The sequence below is a fragment of the Moschus berezovskii genome, chromosome 3, assembly GCF_049115385.1.
Source record: "Moschus berezovskii isolate FMDL1 chromosome 3, NW_MosBer_1.0, whole genome shotgun sequence".
NCBI lineage: Eukaryota > Metazoa > Chordata > Mammalia > Artiodactyla > Moschidae > Moschus > Moschus berezovskii.
The window spans coordinates 126,331,692-126,354,425 of record NC_142462.1 but is presented as its reverse complement, the minus strand read 5'-3'; the positions used below and the strand labels follow the sequence as shown (position 1 = coordinate 126,354,425).

The following is a 22,734-nucleotide window of genomic DNA, read 5'->3' as shown; positions in this document are numbered from 1 at the left end:
GCGCGCCGACACGGCCTTCAGCTAGTCACGCGCTTAAACCGCTGGGTCCCCACTCCTCGCGACTGTTAATTCAGCCAAAGCCGAGCGCGCAGGACGGACACGGCAGGGAGGCCTCTGAGCCAGGCCATCAGCTCCCGCGGGGCGGGCTGGTGGGGGGCGAGGAACGGCCCGGAGCCGCTGCACAGTCCCCGGAGATTTGCTGCGGACACGGTGCAGAGTCGTTCGGCACAGCCCAGCTCGTGCGTTTCCACCGTCTCAGGTTCTGTGAGTTTCTGAAATAGGGCTGCTCCTGTTCTCACCCTCCACTCCGCAAGCCCTAGGGCTCGGGGACCTGGGCCTGTGTGTGTGTTCACGGGACCCACTTTCCCACCCTGCCCTCTGGCGGCTCCGACTCTGAGAGTCACATGTGCTTCTGGCAGCTTCCGCAGCTGCCACTTCACTGCCCGAGGCTGGGAGCTGCGTTTGTAACGATGCTACGTGACCGTCTGCCTAAATCTCTGCAGCCAGGAAACGTGTACTCGGCTTTGCTCCGTAAAAAGCCACGCAGGTCTGTGCCAGCCCGTGCTGCACATAACACATTGAATTTCCAGTTACACCATAAATGAGCTCTGGTCCCTGTTGGACAGACATTGTCGTGAGCCGGGCGGCTAAAGGGCCTGGAGTTTGGACCTGTTTGATGCCGGCGTTCCTGTCCAGGTGTGATGGAGGGTCACAGAGACAGGCTGCGGAGGTTTGCTATTTAGAAGTGCAACCAAAACGGGATGAGGAGGCTTCACGGAAACCGGAATTGAAAACAATAAAATGAAAATGGAAGACAATTGGGGACGCTCCCCCAGAAGGCAGAGGAAGGTCCTCACATCTGAGAATCTAAGTGCTTCTCACCGATGAACTGGAGTGATGGGAAGAGATGAAATCCCTGAAGGCACCGCAAGATGCCTACATAGTACAGACATGAACTATGCAGATTAAAGGGTTTTCCAATTCCAGGGAAATTAACAAAACGCCTAAATATATTCTCATAGAATCTTAGAAGTCTACAGGAAAAGACATGCCACAACAATCCAGTAACAAGGAAATAAGTTTTAAGAAAAGATACAGAGATTTATGCTGATCTCAGATTTCTCAGCTATTTTAAGTCTGTTCTTGTTCAATTGCTCAGTCGTGTCCGACTCTTTGTGACCCCATGGACTGCAGCCCGCCAGGCTTCCTTGTCCATCACCAACTCCTGGAGTTTGCTCAGACTTATGTCCATGGAGTTGGTGATGCCATTCAACCATCTCATCCTCTGTCATCCCCTTCTCCTCCTGCTTTCAATTTTTCCCAGCATCAGGGCCTTCTCTAATGAGTCGGCTCTTCGCATCAGGTGGCTAAAGTATTGGAATTTCAGCTTCAGCATCAGACCTTCCAATGAATATTCAGGATTGATTTTCTTTAGGATGGCCTGGTTGGATCTCCTTGCAGTCCAACGGACTCTCAAGAGTCTTCTCCACAGTTCAAAAGCATCAATTCTTCAGCTCTCAGCTTTCTTTATAGTCCAACTCTCACATCCATACATGACTACTGGAAAAACCATAGCTTTGACTAGACAGACCTTTGTTGGCAAAGTAAAGTCTCTGCTTTTTAATATGCTATCTAGGTTGCTCATAGCTTTTCTTCCAAGGGTCAAGCATCTTTTAATTTCATGGCTGCAGTCACCCTCTGCATCTTTGACTGCATCTTTGACACATCTCTGACTATGTGGATCACAACAAACTGTGCAAAATTCTTCAAGGGATGGGAATACCAGACCATCTGACCTGCCTCCTGAGAAATCTGTATGCAGGTCAAGAAGCAACCGGACACAGAACAACAAATTGGTTCCAAATTGGGAAAGGAGTATGTCAATATTGTCACCCTGCTTATTTAACTTATATGCAGAATACATCATGAGAAATGCTGGGCTGGGGATGAAGCACAAGCTGGAATCAAGATTCCTGGGAGAAATATCAATAACCTCAGATATGCAGATGACACCACCCTTATGGCAGAAAGTGAAGAAGAACTCAAAAGCCTCTTGAGGAAAGTGAAAGAGGAGAGTGAAAAGGTTGGCTTAAAGCCAACATTCAAAAAGTGAAGATCATGGCATCCAGTCCCATCACTTCATGGCAAATAGATGGGGAAACAATGGAAACAGTGGCAGACTTTATTTTCTTGGGCTCCAAAATCACTGCAGATGGTGACTGCAGTCATGAAATTAAAAGACGCATGCTCCTTGGAAGAAAAGTTATGACCATCCTAGTCAGCATATTAAAAAGCAGAGACATTACTTTGCCAACAAAGGTCTGTCTGGTCAAAGCTATGGTTTTTCCAGTAGTCATGTATGGATGTGAGAGTTGGACCATAAAGAAAGCTGAGCACCAAAGAATTGATGCTTTTGAACTGTGGTACTGGAGAAGACTCTTGAGAGTCCCTTGGACTGCAAGGAGATCAAACCAGTCCATTCTAAAGGAGATCAGTCCTCAATATTCATTGGAAGGCCTGATACTGAACCTGAAACTCCAATATTTTGGCCACCTGATGTGAAGAACTGACTCATTGGAAAAGACCCTGATGCTGGGAAAGATTGAAGGCAAGAGGAGAAGGGGACGACAGAGGATGAGATGGTTGGATGGCATCACTGACTCCATGGACATGAGTTTGAGCAAGCTCTGGGAGTTGGTGATGGACAGGGAAGCCTGGCGGGCTGCAGTCCATGGGGTCGCAAAGACTCGGACACAACTGAGTGACTGAACTGAACTGAACTGAACTGTCACATCTGTATGTGATTTCTGGAAAAACCATAGCTTTGACTATATGGACCTTTGTCGGCAAAGGTGTTTTAAGCCTAATGGCATTTAATACCTCAATGAGCTTTTAATAACCCATATTTCCTTGTTTAAAGCATGTCTGCTACTTGAATATGCCCTTTATTAAAAGCTATTTAAAATTAAAGGCTTAAAATGAAACACTTCACATGTAAGAAGACGATCTCTGAAACCAATGCATTCACAGCCAGTCCTAAACTACTATCAATCTGATGAGAAATTTGAATGCAAATATCAAAAGTAATTATTAAGTGATAAAATGATATAAAATAAAACACTGGGTGACTATTTCATAGCATTGTAGACATTTAGCAAATCTTTTAAATAAAGATTAAAAACAAAGGTGGCAGCCATCACAGATGATGAATCTTATATTGAAGACACTAACATGCTACCTCCCTGGAATAGGAAACTAAACATGAGCAACTTTCAAAATAATTATCAGTCTGGGGACGCTTGAACTGACAGTATTCAAGCTCCATGAGGGCAGTGCTTCACCTATGGTCAATACTTAATATTTTTTAAAGAAATGAATTTATTTCTAACAGAAAGACCAATGAGCTTCTTTTTTGAGAGGGGGGCAGCTAATAAAATAATACTAAAGTTCACACGTAAGAAAATGGATGAAAATGACAACATAGTTTAAAGAGGAGGACTGATGAGAAGGGACTTATTGCCAGTGGTACAGAGCAGCTAGAGACTTGGTAACTGATCTAACAGTCAGTAGATCCATCATGATGGGCAGCCTTAAGTCACAAGGGTTTATATTAGAACAGAACAGTTTATCTAAGAATTTAATATTTAATAATATTAAACTGTCATCCTAAATCAGTGGGGAAAGGAAGACTGGTATAATAAATGGTGCTGGGAAAATGATTATTTAGAAAAAATGAGCAAATAACAAGTGTGCATTTCTGGATAAAAATATCAGGAACATTTATCAAAACACTCAGAACAGTTACCTGTGGGTAGTGGGATGGCAAGTGATTATTATTTTCTATAATGCAGAGATGATTTTTTTAAGTAAGAAAAAGGTTATTAAGGATAACTGGAAGTTTCCAATTTAAGTTGGTGAATCTATCACATTTATTTCTGTCTTCTCTCCCCAGAAATGCAATCACGATGATAATAAAGGAATAAAGCAGGTATACACCCACATAAAGATTACAGGAATGGTTTCACCACATTTCAGATGTAAGAGTCTTGAGGGATGAGACTGGTTGAAAAATCAGCAGATTAAAACACCTGCAGAGTTAACCCCAGAGAGAATTTTGGGGACCTGGAGGTTGAAGTGCAGTCAGTATGGGGTTGGGAAATGTGGTTGAACAGGAGTGCCATCTGAGAGTGTCTGGATGAGACAGATGGTGGAAGAAAAAACAGAGAAACCCAACCCACATGTAGACACGTTAATTCATCCAAATATCTTTCAGGGGAACAAAAAAAGACATAATTCACAGAGCAATGAGTGTCAGACTGACATCAGGTTTGTCATAGGCAACGCTGAACGTGAGATGGAATTATAGCTCCAAACTGAGGGACAATGGTTCTCAAACTGCAATTCTACATACAACTAAGGTTTTCAACAGCCATGAGAGAGACATTTTAAAATACTGCAGAACTCAGAAAGTTTACCTCCCATAGTTCCTTCTTAGGAAAGCATCTGGAGGGTGTACTCCAGTCGAAAGTGGAAGTAAATCAAGAATGAAGATGATGTGAGATCTAAGGAACAGTGGCTCCATCGTAGAGGGCAGTGAGGGGTCTCCTCGGGTGGCACAGTGCCGATGTGAAAAGAATAATGAGTCTGGACTAGAGTTGGGGTGGTGGAGCGGTCTTGCAGAGACCCAAGTGGGGAAAGAGGCAAAGCAACAGGATACCTGATAGAGTCTGGGGGAAAATGGTGAGGGTGTAATAAAATAAAATAAAATAGCTCAAAATAAAAATAAAGGCAATTTAAAACACAGGGAAAAACAAAAAGCTGAACAAAAAAGAGACACAGTCATAGGATGCTACTTAGCTCTACCAAGACAGACAATTACTTACGATAAAGTTATGCTGTTTATTGATTTTAGTCTTTCAGAATCAACCTACAGATAAATAAGGAAAGTTTAGTTATGGGTTTGGGGAAGAACGCGAATGGCATCAACTTCAGGGATATAAAAATATTAAAAAGACATAATTTTCTAGGTGAGAGTGGCAGAGAATGGACCTGGAGGAAAGGGCAGGACTTTCAGACCCCATTTTACCACGTGGGTTGTTAAAAATTCTTGCCTGTAGTTAATGTGATACAACAGAAACTTGTAAGAGTATTGTTTCAGTTTATAAAGGTAATCAGTAGAGAAAATAAAATGCATAGATACATATAGGGCGTCCCTGATAGCTCAGTTGGGAAAGAATCCGCTTGCAATGCAGGCGACTCTGGTTTGATTCCTGGGTCGGGAAGATCCGCTGGAGAAGGGAAAGGCTACGCACTCCAGAATTATGGCCTGCAGAATTCCATGGACTGCATAGTCCAAGGGGTTGTAAAGAGCTGGACACGACTGACTGACTTTCACTTTCACACATATATATTCACCTACTCTGTCTCACACACACACTCACTCACACACTCAGATTAGCTTCCAGGTGGCTCAGTGGTAAAGAACCCGCCTGCCAAAGAAGGAGATGCAAGAGCCGCAGGTTTGATTCCTGGGTCAGGAAGAGTCCCTGGAGAAGGAAATGGCAACCCACTCCAGTATTCTCGCCTGGAGAATCCCATGGACAGAGGAGCCTGGCTGGATTCAGTCCATGGGGTTGCAAAGAGTCAGACATGACTGAGCACGCATGTGTGCACACACGCTGCCGCCTGCACGAAGCGTGGGTGTGGGTGGAGATGAGGAGCTGTCCCCGGGCCCCGAGGGTGGCCTGGGCACACCTCGGAGCGGGCACCCACTGTTGACACCTGCACTTGGGGAGGTGGGGCCTGTTGAGAGAGAGATGAGCAGGGCAGAAGTGCTGATCCTGGGCCCTGGAGGAGCAGGCTCTGCCCCCCACGGTTAATGCCCAGAGTCAGTGGTCCTCATGTGGGGGCCTCCAGACCAGCAGCACCTGGAAGTGTTGGAAACACAAACTGAACCTGAGACTCTGGGTGGGGCTGAGGCACCTAACTGGTCTAACTGGTGCCCCAGTTTGGGAACCACCAGACTAAGTGAGCCAAGTGATTCTGGTGGGCAGACCATCTGGTGACATATCTGTGTTCCATATGATCGTCTCTGCCTCCATTTCCACTCTCCCCAGACGTTCTCTGAGTTAATAAGTGAACTGGTAGGCAGATAAGGTTCTAAAGAATAAAGAGAATCCTGGTCACAGTTAAAGGAGAGGAGAAAATAGGATTTGAACTGTGGAAAATTCTTAAAGAGATGGGAATACCAGACCACCTGACCTGCCTCTTGAGAAATCTGTATGCAGGTCAGGAAGCAACAGAACTGGACATGGAACAGCAGACTGGTTCCAAATAGGAAAAGGAGTACGTCAAGGTTGTATATTGTCATCCTGCTTATTTAACTTATATGCAGAGTACATCATGAGAATCGCTGGGCTAGATGAAGCACAAGCTGGAATCAAGATTGCCGGGAGAAATATCAATAACCTCAGATATGCAGATGACACCACCCTTACGGCAGAAAGTGAAGAACTAAAGACCCTCTTGATGAAAGTGAAACAGGAGAATGAAAAAGTTGACTTAAAACTCAACATTCAGAAAACTAAGATGATGGTATTGGGTCCATCACTTCATGGCAAATAGATGGGGAAACAATGGAAACAGTGGCAGACTTTATTTTCTTGGGCTCCAAAATCACTGTAGATGGTGAATGCAGCCATGAAATTAAAAGACGCTTGCTCCTTGGAAGAAAAGTTATGACCATCCTAGTCAGCATATTAAAAAGCAGAGACATTACTTTGCCAACAAAGGTCTGTCTAGTCAAAGCTATGGTTTTTCCAGAAGTCATGTATGGATGTGAGAGTTGGACCATAAAGAAAGCTGAGCACCAAAGAATTGATGCTTTTGAACTGTGGTATTGGAGAAGACTCTTGAGAGTCCCTTGGACTGCAAAGAGATCAAACCAGTCCATCCTAAAGGAGTTCAGTCCTCAATATTCATTGGAAGGACTGATGCTGAAGCTGAAACTCCAATACTTTGGCCACCTGATGTGAAGAACTGACTCATTGGAAAAGACCCTGATGCTGGGAAAGATTGAGGGCAGGAGGAGGAGGGGACGACAGAGGATGAGATGGTTGGATGGCATCACTGACTCCATGGACATGAGTTTGAGTAAGCTCGGGGAGTTGGTGATGGACAGGGAAGCCTGGCATGCCGCAGTCCATGGGGTCACAAAGAGTCAGACACGACTGAGCGACTGAACTGAACCGAACTGAATCCAAGAACGTGAGCTGGAGCTGGGCTGTGATCAACCACAGCTGATCCAATGGTGAGATGCAGTGAGACACGGAAGCATTTGATAATCACAGAAAATAGAAAATCATGTTTCGAGGGCTGAACAAATTCTCTTTTAAAAAGAACATGAAACTAAATGACTAATAGGATGCAAAGGTTCTTGGAAGAAATGCCACCGATTTTCTTTATTCTAAAGCGCTTTGTCTGCCCATAAATACTTTGATTCATTCAAAGAGCATTTGCTTAGGGCTCAGCGTGGACACAGTTCTTGGTGCTGGCATGCAGAGGCCCCAAGCCTGGTTGTAGGGAGCTCCTGGTTTGTGGGGAGACAGAGAATCCCCGTTTCAGTACAGGGTGAGGACTGCCCTGATAGGAGGAGCCATGTGGCAGCCGCAGTTGCTGAAACAGCGCAGCTTGGCCAAGAAAATACCACAGCCTCTTCACGAATCTCCAGGCATACAGGCATTCAAGTCAAAACACAGTGACTCCTCCTGCCGAGCAGTGTATGAATTTTTTATTAGTCCATTTGTTTCCCGTAAAATATTAATGGAGCAGCGTCTCTCGCGCAGGGGTTAATGTGTCCTGTCACTTCGGTGCTCCGAGTTCTGGCAGAGGTTCTGACAGTCATGCGGCAGAGAAGGCCAGGGGAGCAGAAGGCCTGCTGATCCAGCAAAATCAAGGGCCTGTGACTGATGCTGGCGTTTCCAGTGAGGTTCAGCCCCTGCGTGAGGCTGGAGGGAAAAATACTTTGAGAGGACAGTTTTAAAACAAGCGAGATGGTAACAGAAAGCATCGCCAAACAAACGGCAATGACATCAAACGACCAGTGCTGCTGTGATCAGGTGCACGGCTCCACGCCTGAGCCCTGGGAGCAGCCTCTTCATTGTACAAAGGAATCTGCAGGCAGACTGCACTTCGCAAAGTATAAGGCGGATGCGACTGTAAGACAAGTTACCATCTGACGTAGAGTTCCAGAATTTCACTTTCCCTTTTTCTAATAAGTTATTCATCTTTGTCTGTGCTGAGTCTTTGCGGCGGCACGGTTTTCTTCAGTTGTCACGTGTGGGGCTGCTCTCTAGCTGTGATTCACGGGCTTCTCACTGCGACGTCTTCTCCTGTTGCCGAGCAGGGCTCTAGGGCCCTTGGACTTCAGGACCTGCAGCGCACACACTCATAGCTCTGATTCACAGGCTCTAGGGCACAGGCTCCATACTTGTGGCTCTCATACGCAGGCTCTGATGCTTTCCGGCACGTGGGATCTTCCCGGACCAGGCATCGAACACTGGCAGGCAGATTCTTTACCACAAAGCCACCAGGGAGGCTCCGGAATTTCACTTTCAACATAGGAAGAGACTACGTGACCTTTCCATCTGAGCACTGCAGGGCTGGCTGCTCAGATGAGGAGGAAAGCACGGGTTATTCTCCTGCTCTGCCTAAGTCTGCCAAACACGACCTAGTCCCTGCATATCTAGGGACGCGCTCTTCAGAATGATCTCCCTTCCCTTTAAACCCAAACCACAACCATGGAAAACACGCGTTCTTCAGCAGAAATTTATCTTTCTGGACATCCACGACCAGATTCCCAGGATTCTAAAGCATGAGGCATTTTGATGGATGAGGACCTGTGATCAACAGTAAAGCTGAGAACCTCCTTTCCAAAGCATCAGTAGAATAAAGAAGCGGCTTTTCTCCAGACTGGACCTTCCATATTTCTGCAGTCACCACAAAGAGCTTCTTGCCCTCATGGGAAACAAAACCACACCCTGATCTGACACCACAAACACAACAGCTGTCCGGCTGAGCCAGGCCCCTTGAACGGCTCCCTGAGATGAAGTCGTGTGGATGTTTTGGTGGCCGGGTCACTACCGAATACATGAGGTAGAAACGGAGCGAGGTCTTACTCTGCAGGCATTAGAGAGCATTATGCATTTCTAATTCATCCCCCAAACACTTTCGAATAAAGTCAGAAATCAAATCCAGATGAAACACGTGTCTTCCCACAGTCATTCATACAAAGACAGAAAATTAGAAATATGTTAGTAGGATGGCAGGTTCAGGGATGGAGGTGGGGACAGCATCTTTGATTTGAAAATGACATGGGCTTCCCTGGTAGCTCAGCGGTAAAGAATCCACTTGCCAATGCAGGGGATGTGGGTTCGACCCCAGGTCCGGGAAGATCCCCTGTGCCGTGGAGCAACTAAGCCCAGGCGCTACGATTCCTGAGCCTGTGCTCCAGAGCCTGAGAACCACAGCTGCTGAGCTGACATGCCGCAGCTCCCGAAGCCCCTGTGCCTGGAGCCCGTGCTCTGCACCAAGAGAAGCCACCGCAACGAGAGGCCTGTGTGTCACAACTCGCCACAACCAGAGAAGGCCTGTGCAGCAACGAAGACCCAGCACGGCTAAAACACAGAAAGAAATGAAATTACCAAAAAAACAGAAAATGACATGGACCTTCCTTTCCAGGTGCAAAACTACTGCCCCCAAGAAGGGCTTTGCTGCCGTGCTCACACTTCCGGATCCCCTGAGGAGGTTTAAAAACCCCGAACCCAGGCCACACCCGCCGTGGAGAAAACCAGGACGGGGAGAGTTACAGAAATGGCCCTGTGCGCGCCACCTGAGCGGTCAGGCTCCGAGTGAAACGCGGCAGATGTGAGAGCTCTGGAACAAGGGCACGCGCGGGGTCTGGTGCCAGGAATCTTGTGTTCGAGCCTCGCTTCTGCCCCTAATTAAAAAGCAACAACGGGCAAGTCAGGTGGTGGTGACGATGGTGGTAGAGAGATGGAGATGATGATGGTGATGGCGGAGGTCCTGGTGGGGTGTTGGTGGTGGGGTTGGGGTGAAAACAGGAAGAAAAGTGAAAGCGAAAGTTGCTCAGTCGTGTCCCACTCTTTGTGACCCCCTGGACTGTACAGTCCATGGGATTCTCCAGGCCAGAATCCTGGAGTGGGTAGCCTTTCCCTTCTCCAGGGGATCTTCCCAACCCAGGGATCGAACCCAGGTTTCCCGCACTGCAGCAGATTCTTTACCAGCTGAGCCACCAGGGAGGAGGTGGTGGTTAATTGTTGATGAGGGTGGCGCTCAGGTCCTCAGGAACGAAGGCCCTGTTTTTCTGTGATGTTTCCGTTGCTCTGGTGACTTCTGTCTTGCCCCTGATCCTGAATAAAGGCTTGCTCCGGATCCAGTGTGCCCGTCTCCCAGGGAGCCCACACTTCCTACTGACCGGGCAGATGGAAGAGACCTTCCATCACGGGTGGAGAGGGTGCAGGAGGAGCCTGGAGGCAGAGGCAGAGCGGGGCCCCTGAGAGTGCCAGCCTCCGGGAAAGGGCACAGCTGGAAGCAGTGGGCCACGCACACACACCCGCGTGCTAGGTCTTTACAGAGTCCCGAGAGGAAGAAGGGGAGGCAGGCGCCCACACGTCTGCACGTGCGGGTCCGTATCTATCTCGCAGCGCCGTGTACGTAAGGCAAGCACGCACGCCGCCCTACGTTCTACCAGCGCTGACGGCGGAGAGGCTGCTCAAAGCACATTTCCGGGATTTTAAAGCTGAAACTCCAATACTTTGGCCACCTGATGCGAAGAGTTGACTCACTGGAAAAGACTCTGATGCTGGGAGGGATTGGGGGCAGAAGGAGAAGGGGACGACAGAGAATGAGATGGCTGGATGTGCATTACTGACTCGATGGAGGTCAGTTTGAGTGAACTCCGGGAGTTGGTGATGGACAGGGAGGCCTGGCGTGCTGTGATTCATGGGGTTGTAGAGAGTGGGACACGACTGAGCGACTGAACTGAACAAAAGGGGTGGGGGCCGGGCGGGGGGGCAGAGAGTGAAACGGACAAGCACAAGTAAACTCGACCGAGGATGGCTGGCCCTGCCAGGCAGATCTAGGTCTGGGTGCTGGCCTTAAGGTGAACAAACGGAGTAGAAACAGAACAGAAGCGAGAGGGGGCTGGGGAGAGCCCGCCTGGCCCAGGAGCGTTGGGAACGGGGCACTAGCCTCCCTTCTTAGGCTCTGTGATCAGCCCCGCGGGCACCGGATGCTGACGGCATCTCACGGAGTGTTTGCAGGAGGAGACACACACACACACCAGCGCAGCTCGAGGCCGGTTCAGAATGACCCTGTCGGGGCTCTGCTACATCTTCATGCAACACCCAGCTCAACAGATCCGCAAAGGAAACCAGCAGAAGGCAGTTGCGCTTGTTTCATCCGTGCAGCCGGGCTTCCCCATGGAACTCCGGAAACTGGGGGCCCTGCCGCAGGTGCCCTTCCTGGGGAGGCGGGGATCGCTGTGCCCGAGTAACAGGACGTGCCCCATCCCTGGGCCCAGTGAGCGCAGGGCGGCCTCATCCTCCCCGGCACTCACCACCTGTGCCCCCGCCACTGAATCGGAGCTGCCGCGGTGCCTGGACCCCCATCACCTGATGGAGGGGCTGTCATGGGCCCACCAGAGCGCCTGGCACATGCGGAAGGCAGTAGGTGCCTGCCAGGGCAAGGACTGGGTAGCCTGGACGTCAGCCGCCCCCCGCCCCCAGAACTCTGCAGGGGAGTCGGGCTGGCTGAGGAGCCACAGCGGAGGGTGGGGAGTGCGTGGGATGAAGGGGAGACGGCTGACACAGGAAACGTTTGCTTCCTCCCTGACTGGTCTGCAGGAAGCGGCCCCTGGCCCTTCAGGACTCTCAGCATCTCCCTGTGGAGGCCGCGTGGAGGGACGGGTAGTCCTGCCTGGCTTGAGTCCCAGGGCACCTTTCAGGTTGTGTGTGGAGTCAGCTGTGTGCTCAGTCGTCTCCGACTGTGTGCGACCCCACGGGCTGCAGCCCGCCAGGCTCCTCTGCCTGTGGGATTCTCCAGGCAAGAATCCTGCAGTGGGTGCCGTCTCCTTCTCCGGGGATCTCCCCAATCCAGGGATGTAACCCGCATCTCCTGCATGGGCAGGCAGATTCTTTACCACCAGCGCCACCAGGGAAGCTGCAGACCCTGCCCGTAACCTCTGGGTTCTCGGCCCTGCCTCTGTGGAACAGTGAGGGGGGCGCTCACGGCGGGGCTGTGTGAGGCCCCAGGGGACCCAGCCACGCCTGTGAGACACACACCCTGGCTCCTGAGAGAAGGGCAGACGGAAGGACAAGTGTGAAAACAACACACAACCAGACTGGGCCCACGCCCGACCCGGGAGCCGCCCTGCATGCTCCTCCTGGATCCAGATTCTCTCTGTCTGTCCCAAAGGCCCAATCCTGCCTGTCGCCACCCTCTTCCTCCCCGGAAGTCCCAGTCTTTCAGCAAAACTCTGAACAGAACTGATGCCTGTCTTGCGGTACTTAACTTTTGACTATTATATATTTCTTTGTTCTTCTATCCTTGCCTAGATTGTTGAGGGCATTACGTAGGTTCCTTCCTTTTTCCATCCCTCACAAAGAAAGGGTCTTCCTTTTCCCTTCTTTAGATTTAGTGCCTCTAGGGTTGAAGGAAACCAGACTAGGTCACCCCAAATATGCCTTTTTGACAAGACAATTATTTTGAGCTGAAGGCAATTAGGAAGGAGCAAACCCAGCATAGCCCCCCTGTTTCTGCTTCAAGGCAGGAAATAGTTTCCTCTTCCCGGAGACAGACTCTCCCTGGCCCAGAGATGCACCGGGGAGCCTGAGGGCCCATCTTCCCCGCCGGGCCCTCTGGTTTATGTACCACCTGCAGCTGCTGCCCTGGGAACCCTAAACCTGCTTCCTCGTCCTGGTAACTCTCTATGAGTTTACTGGTCCCGGTGGACGATGCTGTAAAAGCTGCTCTTGTGAATCGATGCTTTGAGCTGCTTTGGGTTGAGATGTTTTCCCACGCTACGTGCAGGGCACGTGTGAATAAACTGTGCTTCCCTCTTGTTAATCTGTCTTGCTCTGAGGGTCCCAGCTGCAAGCCCAGGACGGGTAAAGGGTGGTCTCCTCTACAGCGTCCTGTCCTGAGACGGCAGAACATCAGTAAGGGCCAAGTATCTGTCAAGTTTTGCCTGCAGGACAACCAAAGAGATCTGTGTCTACAAGAATCCTACTGAAACAGGACTTTATCAGCTACTTTTGCACTTAATTGCCCACTCAGCAAACGTTTACCCAGCTCGTACCGTATGCCCGGCCCAGCCCAGAACTGGAGCTTGAGCTTCACATGTGCATGCATGCTCAGTCACTTCAGTCACGTCCGACTCTTTGTGACCCCTGGACTGTACCCCGCCAGGCTCCTCTGCCCATGGGCATTTTCCAGGCAGGAATACTGGAGTGGGTTGCCATGACTTTCTTCAGGGGATCGTCCCAGGGATCGAACCTGTGTCTCCTGCATTGGATGTAGATTCTTCACTTCTGGGCCACCAGGAAAGCCTGGTTTAGGATATCATTTAGAGATAGTTAGAGGATTTATCTGAAACCTGCCAAGAGCAAGTGAAGTCGCTGAACATCTTCCTGTGCAATGCCCGGCTTGCCTTGCGATGGCCTGGGCAGCCCTGCTGGGGTGAACGTCTCACATGAATTTCTGTCTGGTGGGTCAGAGAGCCCGAGCCCCAAGGTTACAGTCAGGGCCCTGGGGGATCTGTAACCCTCAAGCTTGACCTTATATTTCTTGTCAGACTGTCCACACACACCGAGCTTCTCAGCTGTCCCTGGGACTGGTTCTAATGCCCCACTGGTTAATTAGTGAGTTAAATGAAACCTCTGCTCATTTACCTTCTCTGAGACTCACAACCTGACCAGTTGAAGGGGAGATGTTGGACTGGCAGTTAGAAATGGACTTGAAGTTCTGAGGGCAGGGCTGAGTGCCAACGGCCAGCAGGTAGGACTCACGGGCACGAGACGGGAGAACCAGCCTGTGCTGTGTGCACTGTCTAATCCTCACGACACCCACAAGATGAACCCGCGATTGTTAACGTTCATCCCCGTCTTGCACATGACGAATCGGAATGAGGCAGGAGAAGGGGAACTTGCCCCGGAGCACAAACCCAGGATCTGGACCCAGGCGGCGGCTTGTGAACCTTCACACGGAACCAGTGGTTCTCAGTCTGGTTCTGGGGCGTCGTCAGTGGTCACGCTGGCATCCAGTGGGGAGGGGTGGGGATGTGCCTGAAGTCTCTGTGATGCAGAAGGCAGCCCCTACCGCAAAGGGTCCCCAGGCCCTGAATGCCGGGGAGAAAAAGCCTCAGACTTGGCGGGGGGCGGGGGGTGCCTCGTCCAGGCCCCACTCTCAGCACAGCCCCTCTCACACCTGCAGCCCTCCACTTGCTTGTAATGCTTCCTTCAAGGCCAATCCCTCCTCTGCATAACCACCTCCGTATTTCATTCACGCTAAATTCTCAGCCTAATGGACGCAAATAAATGCTTGCTAAACGGCTGCTCACATTTACTGCGTGATTTCTGACAGATCTGCGCTCACTTTGAAAAATCCCAAGACTGTGACGGGGAAGGAGACGAGAAATTGCGCCATTAACACACTGCAGGTTACGGGGCGCCGGGAAAGCATCGCTGCGCTGAGCTCAGGGAAACTGCAGAGCAGAGGACCCGAGGCCCGCGGCCCGGCAGCCCCGATGGAGGCTAATTTTTCACTGTCCTTGAAGCTAATCAAGCCTGCGGAAACAGCATCACCACATGGACTAAACGAGATTTTCAATTAGCTCAAACAGATGGCTTAAATTTTCCAGGTGACTTTCCATATTAATTCAGAGAGAGTGCTGGACCAGGCCCCAGGCGGCCTGACAGGGGTGGCTCTGGAGGAAGACAGCAAAACTCGCGGATCTTCAGGAGAGAAGATGAAGCAATGATCACAGTGTTTCTTCCATCCTGGCAAGAATGCGTGCATGCGTGCTAAGCCGCTTCAGTCGTGTCCGACTCTCTGTGACCCCATGGACTGTAGCCTGCCAGGCTCCTCTGTCCATGGGATTCTCCAGGCAAGAATACCGGAGTGGGTCCTGGCAAGAATAGCATCGCCCAAGTCAATTCCACTCTGGGACACACTGAGGGCCCGATCACCCAGGAGACGGAAGAGCTGAAAGAACCTCAGTGTGTCCTGCAGAGGCCCCGGGCAGATGGGTTCTACCAGGGACAGCGATGAAGCTGCCACAGGAGAAGCCCATGTCATTATGGACCAGCAGCTCCAAGCGTCCATGTGTCCAGCCCTGAGCTCGGCCTGCGGAGGAGCCAGAGTGGCTGGGGCCACTGCACCCGCCCTTCTGGAAGCTGCTAGAAGCTACTAGTAGTGCAGAACTCCGTAAGTGAATAGGGAAGACCCAGGTTACCGTTACAGCAAAATGTGGTCTGGGTATTTGCTCAGCCTCCGGATGGATCATTCTCGGCTTAATTGGGCCCCTGCACAGGCTTGCAGAATCTGTGAATGGGTGAAAGCTGGGGCCAGTCCAGTCCCCTTCCCTTTTTGCGTCTCCCATCAATGCTCTCAACAGAGTGGGGTTTAACGTCGCTATTACTAAACTCGGGAAGTATAAACAGTCCCCAGGCCGCTTGGACTCTGGGACAAAATGAAAGTGAAATCGAGACCCCTTCAGTCAGATTCCACTCAGCTTTCTTGACTGGAAAATGAAATCCACCTGAGCCGGTCGTTACTAACAACAGGACGGTTGCCTTTGTCTAAATGTCCCACCAACTACGTGGTTGTTACGCTAACTGGGAGATTTGGCCTAAATGACACAGGACTTACCACTTGGTTCCTAGACCTGGCAAAGGGCGGTCACACTCTAATGCAGCGCTCCCCAGCCCCTTTTGGCACCAGGGGCCAGTTTCGCGGGAGACAGGTTCCCACGGACGGAGTTGGGGGATGGTTTCGGAATGACTCAAGTGCATCACATTTACTGAATTCACTGGGGAGGCAGAGCTCAGGTGGTCCTGTGAGTGACGGTGAGCGGCTGGAAACACAGACAGAGGCTCTCTCAACTGCCTGCCACTCACCTCCCGCTGTGCAGCCCGGTTCCTAACAGGAACAGTACGGCTCTGTGGCCCGGGGGTTGGGGACCCCTGCTCTAAAGTGAGGCTCTGAAAATGGGGTCCCATGCACAGTAGGTCCGATTACCTGGACTTTCTTGGAAAGGTGCATCTGTTCATCTGAGGGGTGTCCCCCCAAAGTCCTCCATGTGCAGGCCGGGTGCCCCTACTGGACACGTGTGGTTGACTATCCCCTCTTCCCCCCTGAAGTCTAGCCTCTGGTGGGCAGGATCTGAGCCTGACGTAAGGTAAGACATCGTAGCGGCTTTGACAGGTGTTCCTTTCCCAGAACAGCAAGCCATAAAGCATCAGGAAAACGTTACAAAACGTGCTTTTTCCTGGGATGTTTAAATCGGCAGTCTGAGCCCACAGAGACCACACAAGCAGACACAGAGCTCACGGTTATTGTCGTCGCATAATTGAAGGCAGGATGCAAACCTCATCCTTGGGTCATCGGGTGGCGTCATCTCCAGGTCATGCGTGGGTCCATTCAGGCCAATGACGTGCAGGGAGATGCTGGGGTTTTCACAGCCGGCCTGGGAGGAAAGGGGACAGGGCTGTGAGAGCTGCCTTCCGCCTGGACTGGCCTGGGTGCTGAGTCTGCCGGGAGACACGAGAGGCTCAGCGTGGGGAAGACGAAGCCCTTCAGGGGGAGTGTCAGTAGACGGGGTGGGGAGGGGGAGCTGCCACTCTCCTCTGTCCCCTCCCTGCACAAGCGCTGGCCGGCAGGGCAGAAGACTAGGCTGCTGGTGTGACTCCTGGCTCCTCTGCCGCCGCAGACGGGGAGTCAGGGTGAGGGGGAAAGCGGACCCACACAGGGCGGGACTCAGATGCGTCACCAGCTCGTGGCTCCAATCTGAATTCTGCTGGTCAGAACATGCTGACTTTCTACTAAAACAGGAAACCCCCGTCCTATGCCACGTGGGGTGTCATAATTCCAATCACAGACCTGTCCCAGATCGCACGGTAAAGTCAGGGGCTTGCAGTTTTCTAGGTTTCAGGTCATCCCATCACTCCCAGGTTGGGGGGACTCTCGTGAAAGGGTTCACCAGGGAAGCTGTCCCGTTTCTAGGCGATCACTGGCTCCCAGCCTCCTGAACCGTGACAGACACACGTCTGCTGTTTGAGCGGCATGGTCGGTGGTGCTTGTTACGGAGCCTGAGCTGACTGATAGACCTGGCATTTCCTTCCTCTGGCCTGGGGCCCTGGGACCCTTGTTGGGCACCGTCACCCCCTCGCTGCAAACTACAGGCCAAGTGTCCTGTATCTCTGGACGGTAGGAGGCGTCAGCTCCCAGAGCCCTCTGGTGGCTGGGGAGCCGAGGCCAGGGCTGATTGGCAGAGGCTGGACGGGTCCTTCTGGGGCAGCCCCGGGAGGACACGGGGACCCTGTCACCAGGGGGGGAGGCGGGGCCCCGGGCTCTCTCCAGCTGAGTGGGTGGCAGGCCCTGCCCCCACACTGGCACGACATGGTTTGCTAACAAAGCCAGGTGTGGCCATTCGTGCCTCCCTGCCCTCACCCCCTGCAGCCCACCTGCAGCCTTGCTGTTCTGCTGGCTTTTTGTGCCAACACACTGGTCTGGGGAGCAATTAGAAACAGTATAGGTCAGCACATGGCCAGGCACAGAACAGCCCAGAGCCAAGGGGACCCTCTGACCTCCCAGAACCTGAGAAAGGAACTAGCGGACAGGGTGCCCCAGCGTGGGCAGGGTGAGATTTTGTCGCCATGGAATCACCAGGGAGGTGATGTATTTTGGTTGCAATGAAGCTTAGACAAATGACTAACTGTAGTTCTATTATTTAAAAGAAAGTAAACCTGCCAACGAATTCAACTCTGCAAAGATGGGAATTTAATGCCATGTAATTAATCCTGCCTCTGTTTACCGCCTTGCTCACAGCATGTGGGAGAGCCACAGCTCCATGAGGGGGTGTGGAGCCCATGAATATCGCAGAGGCTGTCCCCGCGCGGCTTCCCGCCTACCTTGGGGTAGTGGTAGGGCTTCGCGGTGGGGTAGACGGAGCCGGTGTAGGTGGGCAGCTCCATGACCGGCACGCGCGAGTCGTTGATGGTGGCGTAGGCAAGCCGTGTACCGTCCGGAGACCACCAGTGGGCGATGCGGGTCTTCAGGATCTCCTCTAAGGCAATGGACAAAGCAGAGACGCGTGAAGGCACGGGGGAGGGCACCTGGGAGCCCCCTGGGGACACCTCCCTCCTCGCAGCCTCTGAGGAGGCCTCCCCGTGCCTGGGTGCACCGTCATTCCGGACGTGCCTGGGCTGACCACCAAACCCCAGCACAGCAAACCCAGTCAATCAAGGCCTGACCAAACCGAGGCGAGCCATCTAAAAACCATCCTCTTTTTTTTTTTTTTTTGCACAAATTTGAGCTTGATGAGCCTATGAGGTCCTTTTTGAATTGACTTACTATTGCTGTGTTGTGAGTTATTACTTTAAGGGGATCAGAAAACCAAAACGAGAGGAGATCCATTCATCTGAAGCAGGGAACCCCCAGCAGGACCAAGTGAGGACATAACTGTCTGGAGCTTGAATCCCAGGAAATCAACAAGCAGGAGACGCTGAGGGCTCAGGCCCGCACAGGGGCCCCCAGAGCGCAGCCGTGTGGGAGGCAATGCTCAGAGCCCGGCAGGCCCCTCACCCGAAGAAGGCGATCGCGTTCCCTGCGGCAGAGACTCAGAACGGCCCCCCCTTCAGGGAGACCGAGATGGAAACAGGGACATGCCCAGCCTCCACAGGGCGCTCCCACCGCTCCTCCCTGTCACGGAGTCTGGGTTAACTAGAACTCTGACTGGGGTTGAGTCCCGTAGGATCTGACATCTATTCTGGAAAGAACGATCCACCCTGTCTTTTGAACAAGCTGAGAAAGGGCACCTCCCTGGTGCCACACATCAGAGCACTGGGGTTGGAGAAGCACCCCGGGGCAAAACAGCTCTGAGGTTGGGGTCCTCCTTGGACACCGTGTGTGCATTTTATTGATGAATTCCCCCGGACTTGTTTTTAAAATAATGGTCAGCACAGCTCTACAACCACCCAATGCAAGTCCCATTCACCGGTCACTAGTTGGGGTAGACCACAAACCAGCTCTGAGAGCCCGCAGGGACAGAAAGGCAGTCGGAACACCTGAAGTCACACAGGGGAAGCAGAATGAGGGCATCAGACCCCTGGGGGACAGCGAGAATGAGAATAAGGGTGAAGGCCGTGGTGCCAGAGGTGGGGGTCACAGAGGAGCCAGGTGGCGAGGCGGGGTCACAGAGGAGCTGGGCGGCGAGGCGGGGGCTGGGCCAGCCGGGCGGCCTGGCCCGGGGGCGGGGGACCTGCTGACTGCAGGATGGAGATGGGTGGGCTGGGGGGGGTCAGGGCCCTGCTGCAGGGGCCACAAGGGCGTCCGCAGCCCAGTTTAGGGGCCCTGCAGCTCCTCTTCCCCCGGGGGGGTTGGCTTATGGGCAGTCTGTTCACCAGCCTGGGGGCTCAGTGGGAGGAACCCCAACATCCTGCTGGACCTGCAACAGCAGAGCTAGAAGGGACTCCCTTCATGAAGCACTGGCCTCCCTGTAACAAGTCTTCCGGTGCCCCTGGCCCCCATCCCAGGGGCTTCCCCCCTGGTCTCCAGCAGTCTGCGGAGACCCCGACACCTGTGACCAAGAAGCAGCCTGTGGAGACTCCGATCCCTGTGACCCAGGAGGAGCGCCAGACGGCAGAGTCTCGTCCCCCAGGAAGTGCCCGGCATGTCTGGCTCTCATCAGCAGATACATCCCAGGACTGCGGCGCAGTGGGTCCGTGAAGAATGCCAAAGGGGCCCCGGTCCTGGACTCCACCCCCGTCATGCCATCCACCAGGGGGCCCCCAAATGAGCCCCCCGCTGCCAGCTGAAGGGCACAGTGCCTGCCTCTAACACCCCCACCCTGCCAGCACTCTGTGACCTCGTGGCACCCCAAGAAATGACTCAGAAGTGTTGCTAGAGCCGATAAAAAACCCAAAGGTCTGCTGAGGCAAAAAAAAAAAAAAGGAAGCCAGCCAGCTCTCCAGTGCTCGTAATTTTCCAGTGTCTTTGGCAGCTGGCAAAGTGACTTTCAGGTGTGGGTTTGGGAGGAGGTGACGCAGAGATGACTCTCTGCAGAACCACCTGACTTGTCTGGCCGGCATGTGCGGACAGGGAGTGATGGACTCCAGCAGACGGGTTGTTGGAGAAAACAGGCATCGCTGGCAGTGCAGTGTGTGGGAGACCCTGCTCCACCGCGCCTGCGCTGGGGGCTGGGGAGGTGGGCATGTCAGGCGGGGATGGGGAGTGGGGGGGTCGCCGGGAGCGCGCGGAACGCATGGGGTGGGGGTGGGGGATGCGCAAGCATCATCCACCTGAAATCAGGGGTGTGAGCCTGACCGCGGCACTCACAGCCTGTTTCTTCAGGACCAGAAAATCCCAGCGGAATAGTGGCGGGTGCAAGTAAGGTGCCTAGCAGAAGCATCACCAAGGAGCAGACCGATAGCACAGCCCTGTAGACACGCAACTCGTCTGCGGCTTCTCTGACCCCGGGCGACCCCCTGAGAGGGAAGGGACAAAATCAGCAGCCTGCGGGGTCCCCCACCACCTTCACCCCCAGACGGGTCCGTGGCTTGGTGAGGGGCGCCGAGCACGGGAGCTTCTCATTGGTCCATCATGCGTTTCCAGAACTTGCCTTTGGACGCAAAGGAAACATTGCTGCCGCGGTCTGGCCAGCACAGGGCAGGGGGTCCCACGTGTGGGGATGAGAGCCAGATCAGGGGAGAAATGAGCCCCAGGCCGGGCTGAGAAGCACTATTCCTGTCCCATCCGTTAGCAGACACCGAGTCCGTTGCTGAGCTCAATGCACTGCTCAGAGGACACGGCTGCAGGGACCACAGGCTTCAGTGGAGGGATGTGCTGGTCAGAGGGCAGCTCGGAAACCTGAGCACTCAGGGGTGACAAGGGTCTGGTGTCTGTTGGCAAATACTCAACATCCCACAGCAAGACGATTGCTAACGAAGGAGAAATGCCTCCATGCCAAGGCAGGCCACACACAAAGGGCAGCTTCAGTTTATTCTCTCCAAACGCCCTTAAACACATTGTTCCTGGGTGTTTTTATTTTCCTGTGACTTAGTTGCTCATTAAAGAGATAATTAAGTATAAGGAACTATGGGGAAAAGGAGAAAGCAGATGAAACCGTGACATTTCCCTGTTCATTACGAACGTCCCCATTCTGCAAACGTTTTCTTCAGGCTTCTAGCTTAATGATGCAGTTGGTTTAAATGCCGTGAATCAAACATAGTTTATGGGTAGAGTTTTGCAGGGTGAAAAAAACCCCCTAGTTTATCAACTAAATTAACTGCATGAGCCCTTGCCTTGGAACAACAGGAGAAACTTGCCTTCTGAATAAGGACAGACAACCCGGGAGAACGAGAGGGTACCGTTTTCCTTCAACTCCCCTGACTGGTCCCGGGACCTTCTAGGAACCAAGCAAGAAGGACGCATCTCGGGACATTCACGTGAAGAGGAAGAAATCTGCATACACGCAGCTTCAGCTCACAGCAGGATCTGGGCCCACTTCCCTAGGTCTTGTCACTGCCTCTTAAAGAAGCGCATATTGTCACTCAGGTCACACATACATGGGCCTGTCCAAGAGGACAAAGTCCCTTTGGGGCTCAAGGTGATGACGGCCGGTCTGGCCAAGATGAGGAATTCTCAAATTTTCCAGATTGTTTTTCAGATGCAGAACAAGGAGAGGCCACCAAGGTCATTGCATAATTCTTGCTGGGTGTACTTTCGAACTGTGGTGCTGGAGAAGATACTTCAGAGTCCCTTGGACCCGTCCATCCTAAAGGAAATCAGTCCTGAATATTCATGGGAAGGACTGATGCTGAAGCTCCAACCCTATGGCCACCTGATGCAAAAAGCTGACTCACTGGAAAAGACTCTGATGCTGGGAAAGATGGAGGGAAGGAGGTTGAAGGCAAAAGGAGAGGGGGTGACAGAGGATGAGATGGTTGGATGGCGTCACTGACTCAGTGGACATGAGTTTGAGCAGCTCCAGGAGGTGGTGATGGACAGGGAAGCCTGGCGTGCTGCAGTCCAAGGGGTCACAAAGATTACAGACGTCTGGGTCCCACTCCAGGCAGAATAGTCACGGTGTCGTAGTGAGGAGGCGGAAGGGCACAAACCCCTTTTCTGCACAAGCTCTCAGGCTGGTTGATACGTGACATCTGATCAAACAGGCCCTGCATTCTGGAGAGGCCTGTCTATGGTCTGTGGCAATAAATAGAGGATGCTGCAGCTGGGAAGCCAGCAGCAGGGCAGCTGGCCTGATGACGCAGCCCGAGGGAACTCAGGGTGGAGGAGGACAGGACACTGGCCCTAGGTAGTGACGCCGACTGTCTGGGAATGACTTCAGTGAGCCCAGGCTCCCACATCGTCCGCACAGAGAGACCTACTATGGTCAGTGTCTCGAGAGGTCTGGTCTTGGTGATGAACAGTGCTCTT

At 52.3% G+C, this 22,734-nt stretch overlaps 1 protein-coding gene across 1 annotated transcript in view; it reads right to left on the bottom strand.

Moving 5' to 3' along the window:
- Window positions 1-22,734, bottom strand: part of DPP6 (dipeptidyl peptidase like 6) — a 425,246-nt gene that overhangs the window by 72,992 nt on the left and 329,520 nt on the right. The window contains exons 11-12 of the mRNA XM_088832008.1: window positions 18,210-18,364; window positions 16,668-16,765 (exon numbers count right to left, since the gene is read on the bottom strand). Coding sequence (XP_088688134.1) covers window positions 16,668-16,765; window positions 18,210-18,364 — 253 coding nt within the window. The remainder of the gene's footprint in view (window positions 1-16,667; window positions 16,766-18,209; window positions 18,365-22,734) is intronic.